Genomic DNA, 16,245 nt, shown 5'->3' with positions numbered 1-16,245 from the left:
GCTCAGCAGACAGAAAATGCTTAATAAATGACAGCCATTATTTTAGCTTTTACTCATTTCACAATTTTTGGAGTGATAATTTTACCTTGTGGAACTTCTCCAGTGTTTACAAAAAAAGACCCTAAGGAGTATTGCATATTGCATCTAAAAAAGAAATGAACACGTGTATACATTTAAAAAGAACAATTTATGGCTAAAAACCATGAAAACATTAAACTTTGAGATGTGTTCACTGAAAAACTGTTTATTAAGGTATTAATGTTTTATATAGTTGATTCAACATTTGTATAACTTAAAATTCTGAGTTGCCCTTGAGTAACTAGGTATCTACAACACTCACATGTATGAAACTGCATATTTCCCGATATTCAACATAGATTTCTCTAACTTCCATTTATCAGACAAGTAAAACATTAATCCTTCGAAGCTATACCTTTATGAGTTCACAAATTCCAATTTCTCTGAATTTTTTTTATCATATTTAAACCTTCTTAATAGAGGAAACTGAAAGCCCCAAACCAGAAACCTGAATCTGCCTTTCACAATATATATCAAATCATCATGATGTACACTTTAAACATCTTACAACTTCATCAGTTACACCTCAGTAAAGCTGAGGAAAAAATGAAATCACACACAAAACAGCCTTAATCTGAACCAATATTGAGAAACAGCAATGAAAATGATCTTTCATTTATTACACAGAAAAAATACAGAATATATTTAGTAATTTATTTTCACCTAAAGATAATATACTTTGTACTTAGAGAAATGAAAGATTAGTTGTCAGGGGTTGTTTTTGGAGAATGATCAATAAGTGCCTTATCGATGGTTGGATACTGAAACCAGGGGCCATCGCCTCTTGCTCGCATTAATCTTCGTACTTCCAGCTCCTTTAATCTGTAAGAAATAGAATAGTGATGTTGTGATTACAGAATTTCCAATTATAAATTTAATGAATTATCTCTGTAAAGAACAACCACTTGAGAGTCTTGCTTTTGTGTAAAATATAATGTCCCTCCACAGATCCATGTGTATGCATATATCTGATACACACCTATAAGCAAAATTGGGGACTTATTTTGGCTTTTATTATCTTGCTTATGTAGTTAGCCAATGAATATTATTTTTAATCCCTCAAGCATCACTTGAATTGATAATGAATTCTCTTGGTTCTTTGTCTGGGCAAATCACTTTCACTTGAACAACAGTAATGCATTTCCTGTCTTCTTGCCTTTTAAATGTTAAGAGAATCATTTACAGAATGTCTACTATTATGACTATCTGTTGTGCCAAATGCTAGAAATTAAAAGAGGAACAGGCCTTCCTGAGGAGCGCACATGCCATCTACACTGGCTGCCCATCACTATTAAGACAGACCTTTTGAGAGCAGGGACGGTATCTCATTCACCAGCCACCAACATCACACTGAGCCTGGTCAACACTGGACAGACCATCAATATTGGTAAAGAAAAGGAAAACCAGGATAAAGAAAAACGTTCTCCAACTCTGATTTACTTATCCGTCCTCAGCCTTCTTTACAAACTGAATAACCTCTGCTCTAGAAAGATATGTTCATTTTTTTCACAGCCAAGCCTTTGTATAAACTACCACACATTCCTGGAATAATCCCTTTTCCATCAGGCCTTTTACTTTCCATTTTTATAGACTACATAGATATTAACTTTTTATATCACTGGAAATTTATCATAGTTATTTATTCACTTTATTAACCATAACCAGCTTACTGACCCAATCTATGACAGATAATATATCTTTGTGGTAGTATAAGATAATATATTTATATTTATTAAGAAAATATATTTCTCTTTTGGGGGGATTAAATATAATCTTTTTTTCTTTTCTACTTTTTAGAATGTAATTATTCAAAATGAAAGTAATTAAAATATTCATCACAGAGACTGGTTAAATAAATTATGGCAACCATATAATGGACAGCCTACGCACCTGTTAAAAAGAATGAGGGCAATCTACGTAAATAGTAACATGGAAAGGAGGGGGCAGATACACTGTGAGGTTAAAAAAGCAAGGTATAAAACAAATATGTGTAACATCTTCCCATTTCATTAAAAAACAGAAAAAAGCATTTGTGACTGTGTATATATATACAAGAAGAGAGTATTAAAAATTGTGGAGGATTGAAACTAATAGTTATTTCCCCATGGAAGACAGTCCCTTCCTATTTTATGCCTTTCATTTATGCTTCAGTTTGCTACACACCTAAACATGTGTTTTTTAAAAAACTGTAGATACTCCCCATTCCATGCTCACACCGGCATTTTTCTTTTAGGGGAAAAAGTCAGGGTCCTGCTTTTATTTTTACTTTGTTTTGAAATTATTCAGGATCTCCATATGTCTAAGAAATTTTAGAATCTTGTGTTTTACCAAAGGTATATGTCTGAAGTTCAAAAATGTCCAAAGTTAACCAAATATGAGGCATAATGCTGTTCCACACTCTTAAATACTTAATGACAGTTCTATATGATAACTACATATATATGTAATTTTACATCCAGAAAACAAGCTAATCATATGTTCATTTAATCATTTAAATATTCTTCAATATCATAGCAATTTTTGTAAACTACAAAGTTAAAACAGAACAAATGGGAAGTAAATCAGTGTAGCTTGGGGTCAAGAGTTGAGGAAGGGGGGCTGACTGAAGGGATAGGAAAGAGACTCACTAGGTGATCAAAATGACCTGATTGTGGTGATTTCAGTTTATTTTTGTCAAAACTCACTGAACTTAATGGGTACATTTGATTGTATGTAAACCTCACTCCAAATAGCAAAATAAATCTCAAATAAGATCATATTTAAAAGTAGCAAAAGGAAATATGAGCAAACATTAGAAAAATAATTTGGCACTTGTATATTTACTTATTACTCACAGAGACGTATACATGACATAAAATTACGGAAGCTAAAGAAAACAACTGACAAACCTAATGATAATTAAACAAGTAATATATATAAAGTAATTAAAGTATCAGTATCTAGTAAGTATTCAAAATATATTAGGTATTACTGCACTTTTGTTATCTGAAACATAAAAACACTATGTTGCAAAAAAATTCTACACTGTCAGAAGACAAATGACAAGCCAGAGAAAACTAATCTGCAACAAAAACAAAAGGTTATTTTAATCAATGCATAAGTTAGTAGAAAAATGGGCAATTCCTAAAAAAAGAAATACAAATAACCAATAGATAGTGAAAAAATGCTCAACTTCGCCAAAAAATACAGAATTGAAATGATGAAATAACATTTTCAACTATCTTATGAGCAAAAATATTTAGGTTTAATAAATTCCTTTACTGGGAAAGGTATGGAGAAACAGAACTAATTACTATGTGTTGATGACAGAAAAGACAACTGGTACAACTTTTTAAAGAGGAATCTGACAAGAGCTATCTAAAATGTAAAGCATGGGCTTCCCTGGTGGCTCAGTGGTAGAGAATCTGCCTGCCAATGCAGGAGATACAGGTTCGATCCCTGGTCTGGGAAGATCCCACATGCCTTGGAGCAACTAAGCCTGTGAGCCACAACTATTGGACCACTGCTCTGGAGCCTGCATGCCCCAACTACTGAAACCCACGCACCCTAGAGCCCATGCTCCACAACAAGAGCGGCTACCACAATGAGAAGCCCATGCTCCACAACTGGGGAGTGGCCCTGCTTGTCACCAACCAGAGAAAAGCCTGCACAGCAAAGAAGACCCAGCACAGCCGAAACTAAAGAAATACATTTTTCAAAACTAAAGCACAACAAGTGGTTAACAGAACCACTGCTAGGAATTTATATTCCAGATATACTGAATAAACATGCAGAATACATGCATAAGGATATTCAGCACAGCACAATGTACAGTATCAAAAAACTTGAAGAGAGCCTAAAAACCAACAAGAGGTCCCCTACTGGTTTAAAAAATTAAGGCACATCCATGCAGTGCAACTAGGAGAAAGAACGGAGTATATGCTATTACAGGAAGATCATCAAGATACAGTAGGCCCTCCCTCTCCTCGGAGGGCTGACTGTTCTACACCATTTTATACAGACTGGAGCATCCTCAGATTTTTGATATCTGCTGGAGGTCCTGGAACCAAACTCTCACAGATACCAAGGGATGACTATGTATTTACATGAAATGAAGAAAACACACAGAACAGTGTTGGTAGCAGGATTCCATTTGTGTTGATACACTTTGTAAATAATAAATACAATATATATTTTTAATGTATAAAATTTTTCCTAGGAATGTATACAAGAAATCATTATTAAATAGTGGTCACCTTAAAGGATCATATTGGGTGCAGAAGAAAAGGGAATCGCAGGGAGAAGGGGAAGGAGAGGGCTGCTTAGCACTTAAAAGAGTCAGGACATTTCAAAAAGAGAATTCCTTGTAATCTGACAGATATTATCCCGAATAGTCTCCTAGTCTCCGATGCATTATCTCCATTCTAAAGATGGCGAAGATTCTCTCGCCATTGTCACCCTTTTACACAGAGCATCTTACAGTGTTGAAGAAAGTTTTATTAAATTTCTTCCTGTGGTTTGCAACTGTAGGCAAGGAGTTTCTTCCCTGCATTCCACCCCCCACCCTTCTTTTACCGTAATTCAGCCTTTTCAGCTTCAATTTGAAGGATAGCCATTGTTCTTTCGTAATTCTTTTCAGGAGCATCAAAGAAAGTTCGGGCAATCCATCTTGAAATAGGATGCTACAAGAGAAAATTTGTTTTAAGATTAGTGTCTAAAAAGTACATCACTATTCCAGTGTACTGTTTTCCTAAAAGGACCATCTCAGGTTAATTAGTAACACTTTTATGTAATCCGTTCTGTAGATACTGTATTTGTCTTCATTTACAGGTGAGCAAATTCTACAAGACTGTACAGTTACTCGGAGAAGGCAATGGCACCCCACTCCAGTACTCTTGCCTGGAAAATCCCATGGACGGAGGAGCCTGGTGGGCTGCAGTCCATGGGGTCTTGAAGGGTCGGACATGACTGTGCGACTTCCTTTTCACTTTTCACTTTCATGCATTGGAGAAGGAAATGGCAACCCACTCCAGTGTTCTTGCCTGGAGAATCCCAGGGAAGGGGGAGCCTGATGGGCTGCCGTCTATGGGGTCGCAGAGTCGGACACAACTGAAGTGACTTAGCAGCAGCAGTACAGTTACTAGGTTGCAGTGTCTGGACTCAGGCCAGTCTGACTTAAAAACTTGTGCTCGTTCTTATTGCACTATGCTCTGAATATCTTAAGTGGCAGATTTCAGTGCAAAAGCTGGGGTTTGGTGATCCCAAAATGGAGCTGTTTTTACCAGTAAACAAGGATAAGCTAATTGTATGGCTTTACCTTAAGATTTAATAATGAAATATTTCTTTTCTAAAATATAATTCATTCAGATAACAAAACATGGAAACACACTGTAATCAAGGCCATCTTACTACAACATTTAATAAAGACAAGTAACAGAATTAATCTGGGACTTTAGTAGTGGGCTTCCCTGGTGGCTCAGAGGTTAAAGCGTCTGCCTCCAATGCGGGAAACCTGGGTTTGATCCCTGGGTCGGGAAGATCCCCTGGAGAAGGAAATGGCAACCCACTCCAGTATTCTTGCCTGAAGAATCTCATGGACGGAGGAGCCTGGTAGACTACAGTCCATGGGGTAGCAAAGAGTTGGACACGACTGAGCAACTTCACCTTACCTCACCTTACCTTAGTAGCAATGACAGTATGGTAAAATGATTAATTCATAGTGCAGGTGCTGGAGTCAAGACCCTCTATGTTCCAATACTGACCCTATCCCTGAAACAGGTCACCTACCTCCTTTTAAGATTCAGCTTCCTCAGCTTTAAAGTGGGAAAAATAATAGTACTATTTACAAGGAATGAGATAATATTTGTAAAACACTATCAAAATGCCTGCTACACAGTGAGTATTCAACAAATGATAGCCAGCATTAGTATCAGGACAATTTTTCCTATGGTGTAGAACGAAGGATAAATTTTGTTACTATGCTAGGTTAGTAACACAGTACAGAGTCGGTCTTTAAAAAATCATGAAGCTTACAATGCAGATAATTACCCAAAGAAGTTGCTTATAAAAAGTGAACACAAAATGCATCATTTACTTGATATAAAAAACTGAATTTAAAACTGTATCACAACTGCTAAATTAAGCCATTAACCAGTACATTGACAAGGCACCTAACCCTGCAAATAACTTTTAGTGACCTATACCAACCTTGAAATATTCCCAGTGTTCTGGGACGTAGCCTTCTGGAATTTCTGCTAACTCAGCTTCACCTAGTAAGAGAAAACACTGATATTCAACTTTAGTAACAAGAGTTTATGTTAATTTTTCACTATTTAAATAAGAAACCTATCTCTTGTGGTTTTAAAGAACCTTTTGTTTTATAGCAATGAAGATGTCTAATATTTTAAATTCACTTCAATCTGGTGGAAAATCATTCACTATATATTTTTTTAGATATCTTCTATGTGTAAGGCTTTGCATATAGGCATTATATAAGAGTTCTCATTTTGTTTTTATTTAGTGTAACAAGATATAATAACAAACAAATTATTCCTCTCAGTTTCCCTAAACCTCCTAGGCAAAATATTCAAGGATTCAAGTTTTAGAAGTACTTCACGCAGAATTTCCCAGGAAAACCTAGTATTTACTGTCATTCACAAATCCATTCTTTTTTTTTTTTTTAATTTTTTTTCACAAATCCATTCTTTTAAGAAGATTATAACTTTCTATATTCCAGGATGGATAAAAAAGTTTGTTCTATCCCTCAGCTTGTTTTCCACCTGTATTTCTGTTTTCCTCATTCAGACTTATCAAAGCTGGTTTGAGAAAGAGGAAGAAGTCAGGTCTTTAATGTGGTCTATACAGTCAGTGACCTTAAAGGTTTTTTGGGGAAAAAAGTTAGAAAAAGAACCACCGTACATTACTGCAGATTAAGATTTGGTTGAAATGAATTCTCATGTTTAAGTTTTTTATTTAAAGAACTTTCCCTTCTAATATCCAAAATTTCTTTTCTATATTAATATACACAGGTCTTAAAAACTTACTAGTCTAGTCGGTGGGGAAGATACTCACCAATGAATACATTTATCAAAGTTATGCCAATTGCTACTGGAATCCCAGTCAACAAAATGTAGAATCTCTGTTAAGATTAAAAAAGAAAAAAAAAGTTTTCACATAACCGTTTCCTATCTTTCCTCACACTCAAACTGCCCTCATTACATGATTTCCTTATATTTCATATAAAATAAACTTGCCAAATTGGAGATCTGATATAAAGCGATGTATTTCTATAATTTCCTTTTGCTCTAGTTTTTAGATGCCTATATTTAGCATCAAAAATGAAAGAAAAAAGTCAGATTTCACAAGTATAATGCAATATATATTTAAGTGATTTTTCAATTTCTGGTTAAAGCAATGTATTAAGGGACATTTATTTATTTAGCTGTGTCTTTCGAGTCTTAGCAGTGGCACACTGGATCTTCCTTGAGTCATACAGGACCTTGTTGTAGTGCACGGACTCTCTAGTTGCGGCTCGCAGGCTTGGCTGCTCTGCTGCACATGAGATCTTAGTTCTCTGACTAGGGATGGAATGCTCATTCCCTGATTGCAAGATGGATTCTTAACCACTGGACCACCAGGGAAGTCCCAGAAATTTTTATATTAAGAATAAAAATATAAGAAGATGAAGATGATTTCTAGAGTTTGAGTTGGTCATCACAAAAAAAGGGGGAGGTCAACCACCGGCAAGAAGAAGGGCATTAAGTACAACAGGAGGCAGGGGAAGGTCTAAGGGGCAGCCAGTGGGTCACAGCTTTAGGAACAGTGGCAGAGTCTGGACAATCTTCCACCTTCTAAGTCTCTACTTTTCCATATAGAGTCTTGAGATACAAATATATGATTAATATACTGCTTCACTCTCTGAGATCAATGTTCCTAAACAACAAAGAATTAAAATATCATCTCAAAATAATGGAGTTACATATTTAAAGAAGTCCTTCAATGAGTTCTTTGCTAATTTAAGGAATATTTTAGTAATACAAATAATTATTACCAAATGAATCCATTTTCAGTTTTAATATTTATAGACTGGGAGGGGGGCAGGGAACACAGGTGATTATTTCAAAACCCCATAATCTTCAGAAGAAAGAAATAGTTCAATTTATACCTCCGATATGTCTGAATTTTTCTTGAAAAAAGGAAAGTCTCACTAATTTAAAAATAAATTCAATAACAAACCAGACCTTACTACAAAACCTCAATATTTTTTGAGAAAAGGAATATGCATTTATAAAACAAAATCTTTTATAAAATGAAAGATGTTTTCTAAATAGGAAAAAAAAATTCCTATTTATACATAGTTTAGTCAACGAAAGTTTTAACTCACCAGTAATTTCAAAAAACGTTTGTCATAGAATCCGGAAGGCTTGATGATAAACAGTCTTTTCCCATGGTCTCCACTGTGTCGCACAGGAGCTAAAAATATTAAGTTACCCTGTTATATACAAGGCTTATATGGATATATTGTTATATTTGGAGATAAAAATCAGATGATAAGAAAACATACATGCATAAATGTTTAATATGAATCATGATAAAGCATCCGTTCTCTGCCAAAATATATATGTGTGTTTAAGATGTACTGTTCTAAACTTTAACTCTCCTTATTTTTATTCAACATTTTCATTTTTATTCATCAATATTCAAGATATTCAAAAATATCTAAATGATTATTTGAATTTGTTCCAGTAGCAGGTAGGAAGATCAGAGACTCTTGGTGGATCACAGAGCTCTTTATTTATCTCTGCAATAAATATTTGCAGTAATAAATGCTGCAAAAGAATTTAAATTGTCTGATATGATGAGGCAATATACATTAGGGATTTGATGCAAAATAAATGGAAAGATAATTATTCAATCCAGCAGGAATTTGAACTATTAAAGGAATTTCAGTCATAATAGATGTCAGAAAGATTGTACCCACTGCTCAAACTTAAATGTCAGGAATGACCTCTCCCCTCCTGAAATTTACTGTTTAGACCCAAATGACATCTTATGCTCCAAGAAACCAAACGCTTCCCAACTAAGGTGAGAGCTCTCCTACCTTTGAACTGCTGTATACTCTACTGGTGTGCAAACCTGCTTTAACTGCCCCCACTGAAATGTAAGTACCTTGAAAACAAGAACTGTCTTTTAAAATTTGCTATTACCTGCAGCAGCTTGCAATGAACTTAGAACGTTAATTCACAAGAGAATTAGAAGCTAGCATGAATTTACTAAGTATAAATCATACTACTAAGGCCTCTAAAATAACAAGAGAATTTGACAAGGTAAGTATGTAGTTTGATAAATCATTTGAAAGATACAATAGAAATTTTTGTGGAGGAGATTTAAAACATGGACTGAATAGTACAAACCACTCACTAATTCAATAAATATTTAAGTGCCCACTATGTACAGGTCTTTGCTAGGTGTATAGCATAAAAGGTATATAGATCCTAGGCTGGGAGAGAAAAAGTAGATAACAAAATTACAAATCTATAAGGACAACAAAGGAAAGAAACGAATACAGTATCAGAAAAGAACAGGCCCCAAGTAAAGTTCCTCTTTAGACAGGTTGGTGGAGTCTAGGGGAGTACAAGGAAGGTACCTTATAAACCGAGAGAAGTAGCAAGTTAGATAAAATTGGTAATGGGCAACTGGCTGATCATACCCAAAAGTACAGATAACTTATGCAGTAACCTGCCAAAGGGTCTCTCACGATTTCTATGAATGGCCTAGATGAGGTGGATATGGTATTCCTGACATTACAGAGCTACTGCTCTAAGAGTGGCTACCACACCAATGATGAAACAGGATCCTCCCAAAATCCCTCCTACTGCATTTACAAAAGGCTGAATCTAAAAGGATTAAGTATAGTAAGTGGGAAGTCCTGCCTGAACCATCCAGAAATTTAGTTGCTCACAAACTTAAGAAAAGTCATTGTTGGAAGTTCTCTGGTGGCCCAGTGGTGAGGATTCTGGGCTTTCACTGCTGTGGCCCAGGTTCAGTCCCTGGTCCAGGAACTGAGATCTGGCAAGCCCTGTGGTGCAAGCAAAAAGAAATAAAGGAAAAGAAAAGTCACTGGTGTCATGTGGTTACCAAAAAAACTCAAAGGTAATCCAATCTTAATCTGATGTACCAGAAATACAGGGTCAAAACAGAAGGAGCCCTCAACCCACCTCTTAACTAGACCTGCTGAAGTGTGTCCATCCTCTAGTACACTGTTTTAGAGGGACAATCTGGAGCATGCCCCAAGTTAGGCAACTAGGATGGCAAACACGCTGGAAACTGACCTGCTGAAAAAATGGAAGCTTACTGGTCTACAAAAAAGAAGTCAGGATGGAGACCAGACAAGGGTCTTTAAATAGCTGAGGGTTGTCAACTGACAAGGGCTGTGCTGAACTGAAAGGAGGAACTAGGATCGATATGTGAAAGAGTATTTGTAGCTTAATACAAGAAAGAAGTTTCTGACAATTTTAGCAGTTGAAAATAAAACTGAACTGCCTCTCCAACACCTACTCTGAAGTTATTTGAGTGTCAATAATGGAATATAACAATGCATACTACAGGGGGTTGGCCTAGAAGATTTCTAAGATCTTTTCTCTCAAAGAATCTGACAGATGGCTCCTCTTAGAATAAAAAGACATATCTTTCCTACTGATCAATCTGAATGATTTCCTTCCATCATTAAGAACTCCTTCCTGCTTTTACGTTTTTGCCCTTACTTTCCCCTTTGCCTGAAAGCCTTTCCTTAGGCTCTTTGAATGGCCACCTCCTCATTCCATCCTTCAGAGATAGAATCAAATGTCACCTCTTCAAAGAAGTCTTCTCTGACTACCCTATCCAAAGCTGGTCACCTACTTATTCTCTTTAATGTCATTTGGTTATTTCCTTTAGAACAATAAGCGCTAAGCTGAATTATTCAGTACTGTATCTCCAGTGCTCTTTAGTGTCTGCAAGTGGCAGGAGCTCCCTATCGCTGAATTTACATTTCTTAAGTAAATAAAAAGTTGGGAGGGAATCCTTTAGGCTCTGAAAGTGAATTCAGAAGAGACAGTATAGTCTCAACTTTCCCTCTCAGACAGAAACACACACACACACAAATATACATACAAGGATTAAACTTTATGTGGGGTTTTAGGGACAACTGTTTATGAATGCAAGTATTAACAAATACAGAAACTATAACAGAAAAAAAACTTATGGAAGAAAGCTTGGACTGGCTGCATTCCAGCAATATTAAATAGTAATGTAAACTTCTTGCTTTCATCACATATAATTACTCTACTGTTGAACAACAAATATTCATGTCATTAAATGTACCAGATAACTGTTATACTGTTAACTGTTCTAAAAGATACCTCATAGTACTAAACTCTTTTCATTTGTTATTATATTAACAGTAGGACCATCTGCTTACAGTCTAAAATCATTAGCGTGAACACTGCTTACAACCAGCTGGATGGCAGGATTTCTGGAACTCAGATCCTTCTGCCACAAAAACAGGCATTTCCTATCACTCTCTAAAGCTTGGAATTTCTCAATTAGGTATTCATTAAGTATGTAGAAGCAAGGTTTCAATAACCATTTTTTTTAATGTAAATAACTTCAGGAAAGTTATGTTGTAGACAACTGTGATACTTGTGAGGATCAAATAGTTCAATGTAAGATTTTTTGTGTGTGTCTCTAAGACAACCCCCAAACTAATTTTTTCTTTCCCTCATTCTCTGACTATTCCCAGTTAACTGTACCACCAACTCCATTACCCAAGCTAAAAATCTCATTTGTCTTCCTACACCTCATCTATCAGTTGTCAAGGCCTCTTGACTCTAAAATTCAAACCTTCCATTTCTCTCCATGCTCACTTCACCTCACTGGCTTAAGTAATCAACACGCTTGATAAGTCAACCAAATATTCAGATGCATCTTCCTAAAGCATACTACTGATGCTGCTCTTCTGCTCAATACTCTCGGCTGCCTACCAAATTGTTAAGATACTTTGGCTTTGTATTCAGTGTGTATGTGCTAAGTCGCTTCAGTCGTTCATATCTAAATCTTTGCAACCCCATGGACTGTAGCCTGCCAGGCTCCTCTGTCCATGGGATTCTCCAGGCAAAAATACTGGAGTGGGTTGCTGTGCCCTCCTTCAGGGATCTTCCCAACCAGTGATCAAACCAGTGTCTCTTACATCTCCTGTATCTGCAGGCGAGTTTTTTATTTTCACCACTAGCTCATCTGGGAAGCCCTTTTGTATTCACCCTCTCCCCTAATGTGGTCCTGACTTCCCTTTTTGCAGCCTTCTCTCTCAACACCTACCTATTCCAAGAGCCCCATTTTCAGATGTATCAGAAAACACACCCTCTACCTTTCTGACAATTGCTGCTGCTACTGCTAAGTCGTTTCAGTCGTGTCCAACTCTGTGCGACCCCACAGACAGCAGCCCACCAGGCTCCCCCGTCCCTGGGATTCTCCAGGCAAGAACACTGGAGTGGGTTGCCATTTCCTTCTCCAATGCATGAAAGTGAAAAGTGAAAGGGAAGTCGCTCAGTCGTGTCCAACTCCTAGTGACCCCATGGACTGCAGCCCACCAGGCCCCTCCGTCCATGGGATTTTCCAGGCAAGAGTACTGGAGTGGGGTGCCACTGCCTTCTCTGACAATTACACCTCTTAAAACTGTCCCTAGAACCTATTAACATGCCCCATCATCCATGTCTGAACTAAGTCCACACTGCTTTGTTTATAAAATCATTTTAATACTCTTCTCAGGTTTTCAAATCATAATATATCGACATCAGCCTTCAACACAAAAGTTCTCTGCAGCTGAGGAGAGAACTTAAGCTCATTTCTAGAGTCCATTGATGTTTGACATTTAATAATTTAATTAAATAGAATACTTTAATCTGTGCTGAGGGTGATGATAACGTGGCAGCATTAAAAGTTTAAGAAAGTTGCAGCCAAGGGGTCCTTGAAGAAGGTAATGCTCAGTGCTGCAGACCTTCCCCACTCACTCTTTACCACCACCTTTGAGGTAAGTTAAAATTATCACTCTTTTTCTTAAACAGTTCTTATGCTAAGAGATGTTTACTTCAAAATAACATTTCTAGAAAGATGCAAAATTATGCGGAAGCACATCTCAGGGTTATAAATACTTGTCAGTGAGAATGAGACTGGTTTTATTTCCCTGTCAACAGAATATAAGCACATTTGTAGTAAAAATTCTCTTAAAAAAAAATCCTCTATTTTTAAAGCTGAAGACCTGTAGGTTCAGAGTAATTAAGCGCCTTTTACTTAACTTCCCAGATGTGATGACCCAAATTCACAGAATTATTGAATTCTGAAGCCAGAGTTGAAACCTAGGCAGTCCGGCTCCAGAGGAAACAAAAGCAGACAAGGCTGTCTGCTCTGCTGGATCTTACATTCTCAGAGAGGCAGAGAGTGTGTGCCGGTGTGCCTGCATGCGCTCAGCTGCTTAGTCACATCCAACTCTTCGTGACCCCAGGGACTGTAGCCGGCTAGGCTTCTCTGTTCATGGGATTTTCCAGGCAGGAACACTGAAGTGGGTTGCTATTTCCTTCTCCAGAAGATCTTCCTGACCGAGGGATCAGACCCACATCTCTTGCATCTCCTGTACTGGCAGGCAGATTTACTACTGTGCCACCTTGGAAGCCCAGAGGCAGGCATAAACAATATAAAGCAGATTATGAACTTTTATTCCACAGTCACAGACTAGGCTTCACACGCAAAATACCTTTGAAAGCAGGTACACAGCTAAAACACAGTAACACTCACTTTATAGCTATTATTTCCCCTTCTGCTCTCAGTAGAAAGGGTGTAGATTACCTGCAAGGATCCTTCCAGAACTTCAAGAATGGGGAGTAGTGTATAAACAGAATCTAGGAGTGAAATTTTACCTCCGTTTAGGGAAATAGATGGGGAAACAGTGGAAACAGTGTCAGACTTTATTTTGGGGGGCTCCAAAATCACTGCAGATGGTGACTGCAGCCATGAAATTAAAAGATGCTTACTCCTTGGAAGGAAAGTTAAGATAGCATATTCAAAAGCAAAGACATTACTTTGCCAACAAAGGTCTGTCTAGTCAAGGCTATGGTTTTTCCTGTGGTCATGTATGGATGTGAAAGTTGAACTGTGAAGAAAGCTGAGTGCTGAAGAATTGATGCTTTTGAACTGTGGTGTTGGAGAAGACTCTTGAGAGTCACTTGGACTGCAAGGAGATCCAAACAGTCCATCCTAAAGGATATCAGTCCTGAATGTTCATTGGAAGGACTGATGCTAAAGCTGAAATTCCAATACTTTGGCCACCTCATGCGAAGAGTTGACTCACTGGAAAAGACTCTGATGCTGGGAGGGATTGGGGGCAGGAGAAGGGGACGACAGAGGATGAGATAGCTGGATGGCATCACCGACTCGATGGACAAGAGTTTGGGTGAACTCCGGGAGTTGGTGATGGACAGGGATGCCTGGCATGCTGCAATTCATGGGGTCACAAAGAGTCGGACACGACTGCGCGACTGAACTGAACTGAATCTCCAGATAGGCATGATCAAACACTACGGGGCAGCAGGGAGTATGTGAAGAGGATATGTGTAATCAGAAAAGATTTACAAAGGACTTTTGTCAAGGAATGTGAGCACATGTGGCTTTGTAGCAGGTTCAAATTCCTGCTGGAAATTCATTGAATACCATTGGTCCTTTCCATCATTTTTCCATTAAGTCCCTATGTATAATGCCTCTTCTTGTGAAATGACATAACTCAAATTAAATTGGGAGAAGAGCAGTAAACAGAAAAAGATATTTTTAAGTTGGAGAAGAACCTTTCTGCCTTTAAATTTCACTTCTGTATCTACATCTATTGTATAGGACAAATAGCTTACAGCACATTTTTGATCAAGGGGATTAAATGAGTATCATTAATATCTACATGGTGTCCAGCACATAATACATGCTCAATAAGTGTTAGCTGTCATTATTATTATTCAGTTTAATACAGTAGTGAATTATTTTTGTAATAATTGAGTCACAGTTTCGTCATCTGTAAAATGGGGATAATAACATTGTATTCACTTTGCAGAAACCAAGAGGGACTCAAACAGACTGAATGCAAAACATTTGATGCTTTGCTATTAATATTATGATTATTCATTCCCCTTTAGTTCAATCCACAGTCTTGGAGAGGCTCCAAATAACCCTTCCACGACTGCCCTGACTTTCCTAGGACCTAGGAAAAGACCTACGATCTTCATATAGGTCCCTTCCTCTCTAACCAAACATTAAAAATAATCATTTTGTGACTGCATTGATATAAAACGAATACAATTCAGGCTAGATTTACCATCACATACGCATTAACATTACAGTCCTTTACCTTCTGATTTTAAAAGAAATGTAAATGAAAACATTTTCGTGGACACCTGCAAGTATCATGAAGACGAATCACTGTGCCTAGAGAATAAGTTAGTCCCGAGCTCTCCACCTGACCATATATTAGAATTAGCATCGGCAGAATCCTCAGCAACATGACTTCCCACCTTGTGAGAGTAAAATCTAGCGCAGGTGCAAAATGCAAAGAACCGTGTGCCTGAGAAACAGAGGTCTTAGTTCTTTGCTTTCTAATCTCTTTCTAACCTCAGCTTCATCCACAAATTAGCAACAGGATAGGTGAATGACAAAGTGTCTCAAAAATTCTAATTACTTAAATACGATCGACCTGATTACTTCAGGAAAGCCCTCAGTTTCCTCACATAGCCCATGCTCCTTCTCACAAACCCCAAGTCCTCAGTTTATTCCCGGCTCCCTCCGGATTCCACCAAGGTCACCCGGGAAGAGCCCTCCATCTCTCCACCCGCGTTCCCTAATCTCGCTTTCTCCCAGAGCTAATACCCACCGACAGTCTTCGGAAAGTCACGGGTGAGGAAGCCTCCGAATCCAAGTCGAGTGCCAAGACGGCGGCCGGACAGAGCGGCCACTGCAGAAACCGAAGCCCGATGCAAAAGACTCATGGCCGCCATGGCTACTAAGGGCAAGAGAACAGCGGGGGAGAGTAACGGAGGCCGAGAAAGCCAATCTTCCAAAGAGGGCGAAGCCGGAAGGGGGCCATGTTGACTGAGGGCAAAGTCAATTCCCGTTCTCGCC

The 16,245-nt window shown here is 37.8% G+C and overlaps 1 protein-coding gene across 1 annotated transcript; it reads right to left on the bottom strand.

Annotated features, from left to right (window-relative positions):
* Positions 1-228: 228 nt before the first annotated feature.
* On the bottom strand, positions 229-16,241 carry NDUFB5 (NADH:ubiquinone oxidoreductase subunit B5). The gene is made up of 6 exons (XM_040251451.1): positions 15,998-16,241; positions 8,441-8,529; positions 7,129-7,195; positions 6,265-6,326; positions 4,633-4,739; positions 229-900 (listed from the first exon to the last, which is right to left on the bottom strand). The coding sequence occupies exons 1-6, from the start codon at positions 16,119-16,121 to the stop codon at positions 780-782; spliced, it is 570 nt and encodes a 189-aa protein (XP_040107385.1). The 5' UTR covers positions 16,122-16,241; the 3' UTR covers positions 229-779.
* Positions 16,242-16,245: the final 4 nt, after the last annotated feature.

The sequence above is a fragment of the Oryx dammah genome, unplaced genomic scaffold (assembly GCF_014754425.2).
Source record: "Oryx dammah isolate SB20612 unplaced genomic scaffold, SCBI_Odam_1.1 HiC_scaffold_2, whole genome shotgun sequence".
NCBI lineage: Eukaryota > Metazoa > Chordata > Mammalia > Artiodactyla > Bovidae > Oryx > Oryx dammah.
Note: the sequence above shows the minus strand (reverse complement) of the source record. Positions and strands in the feature narration are given on the sequence as shown.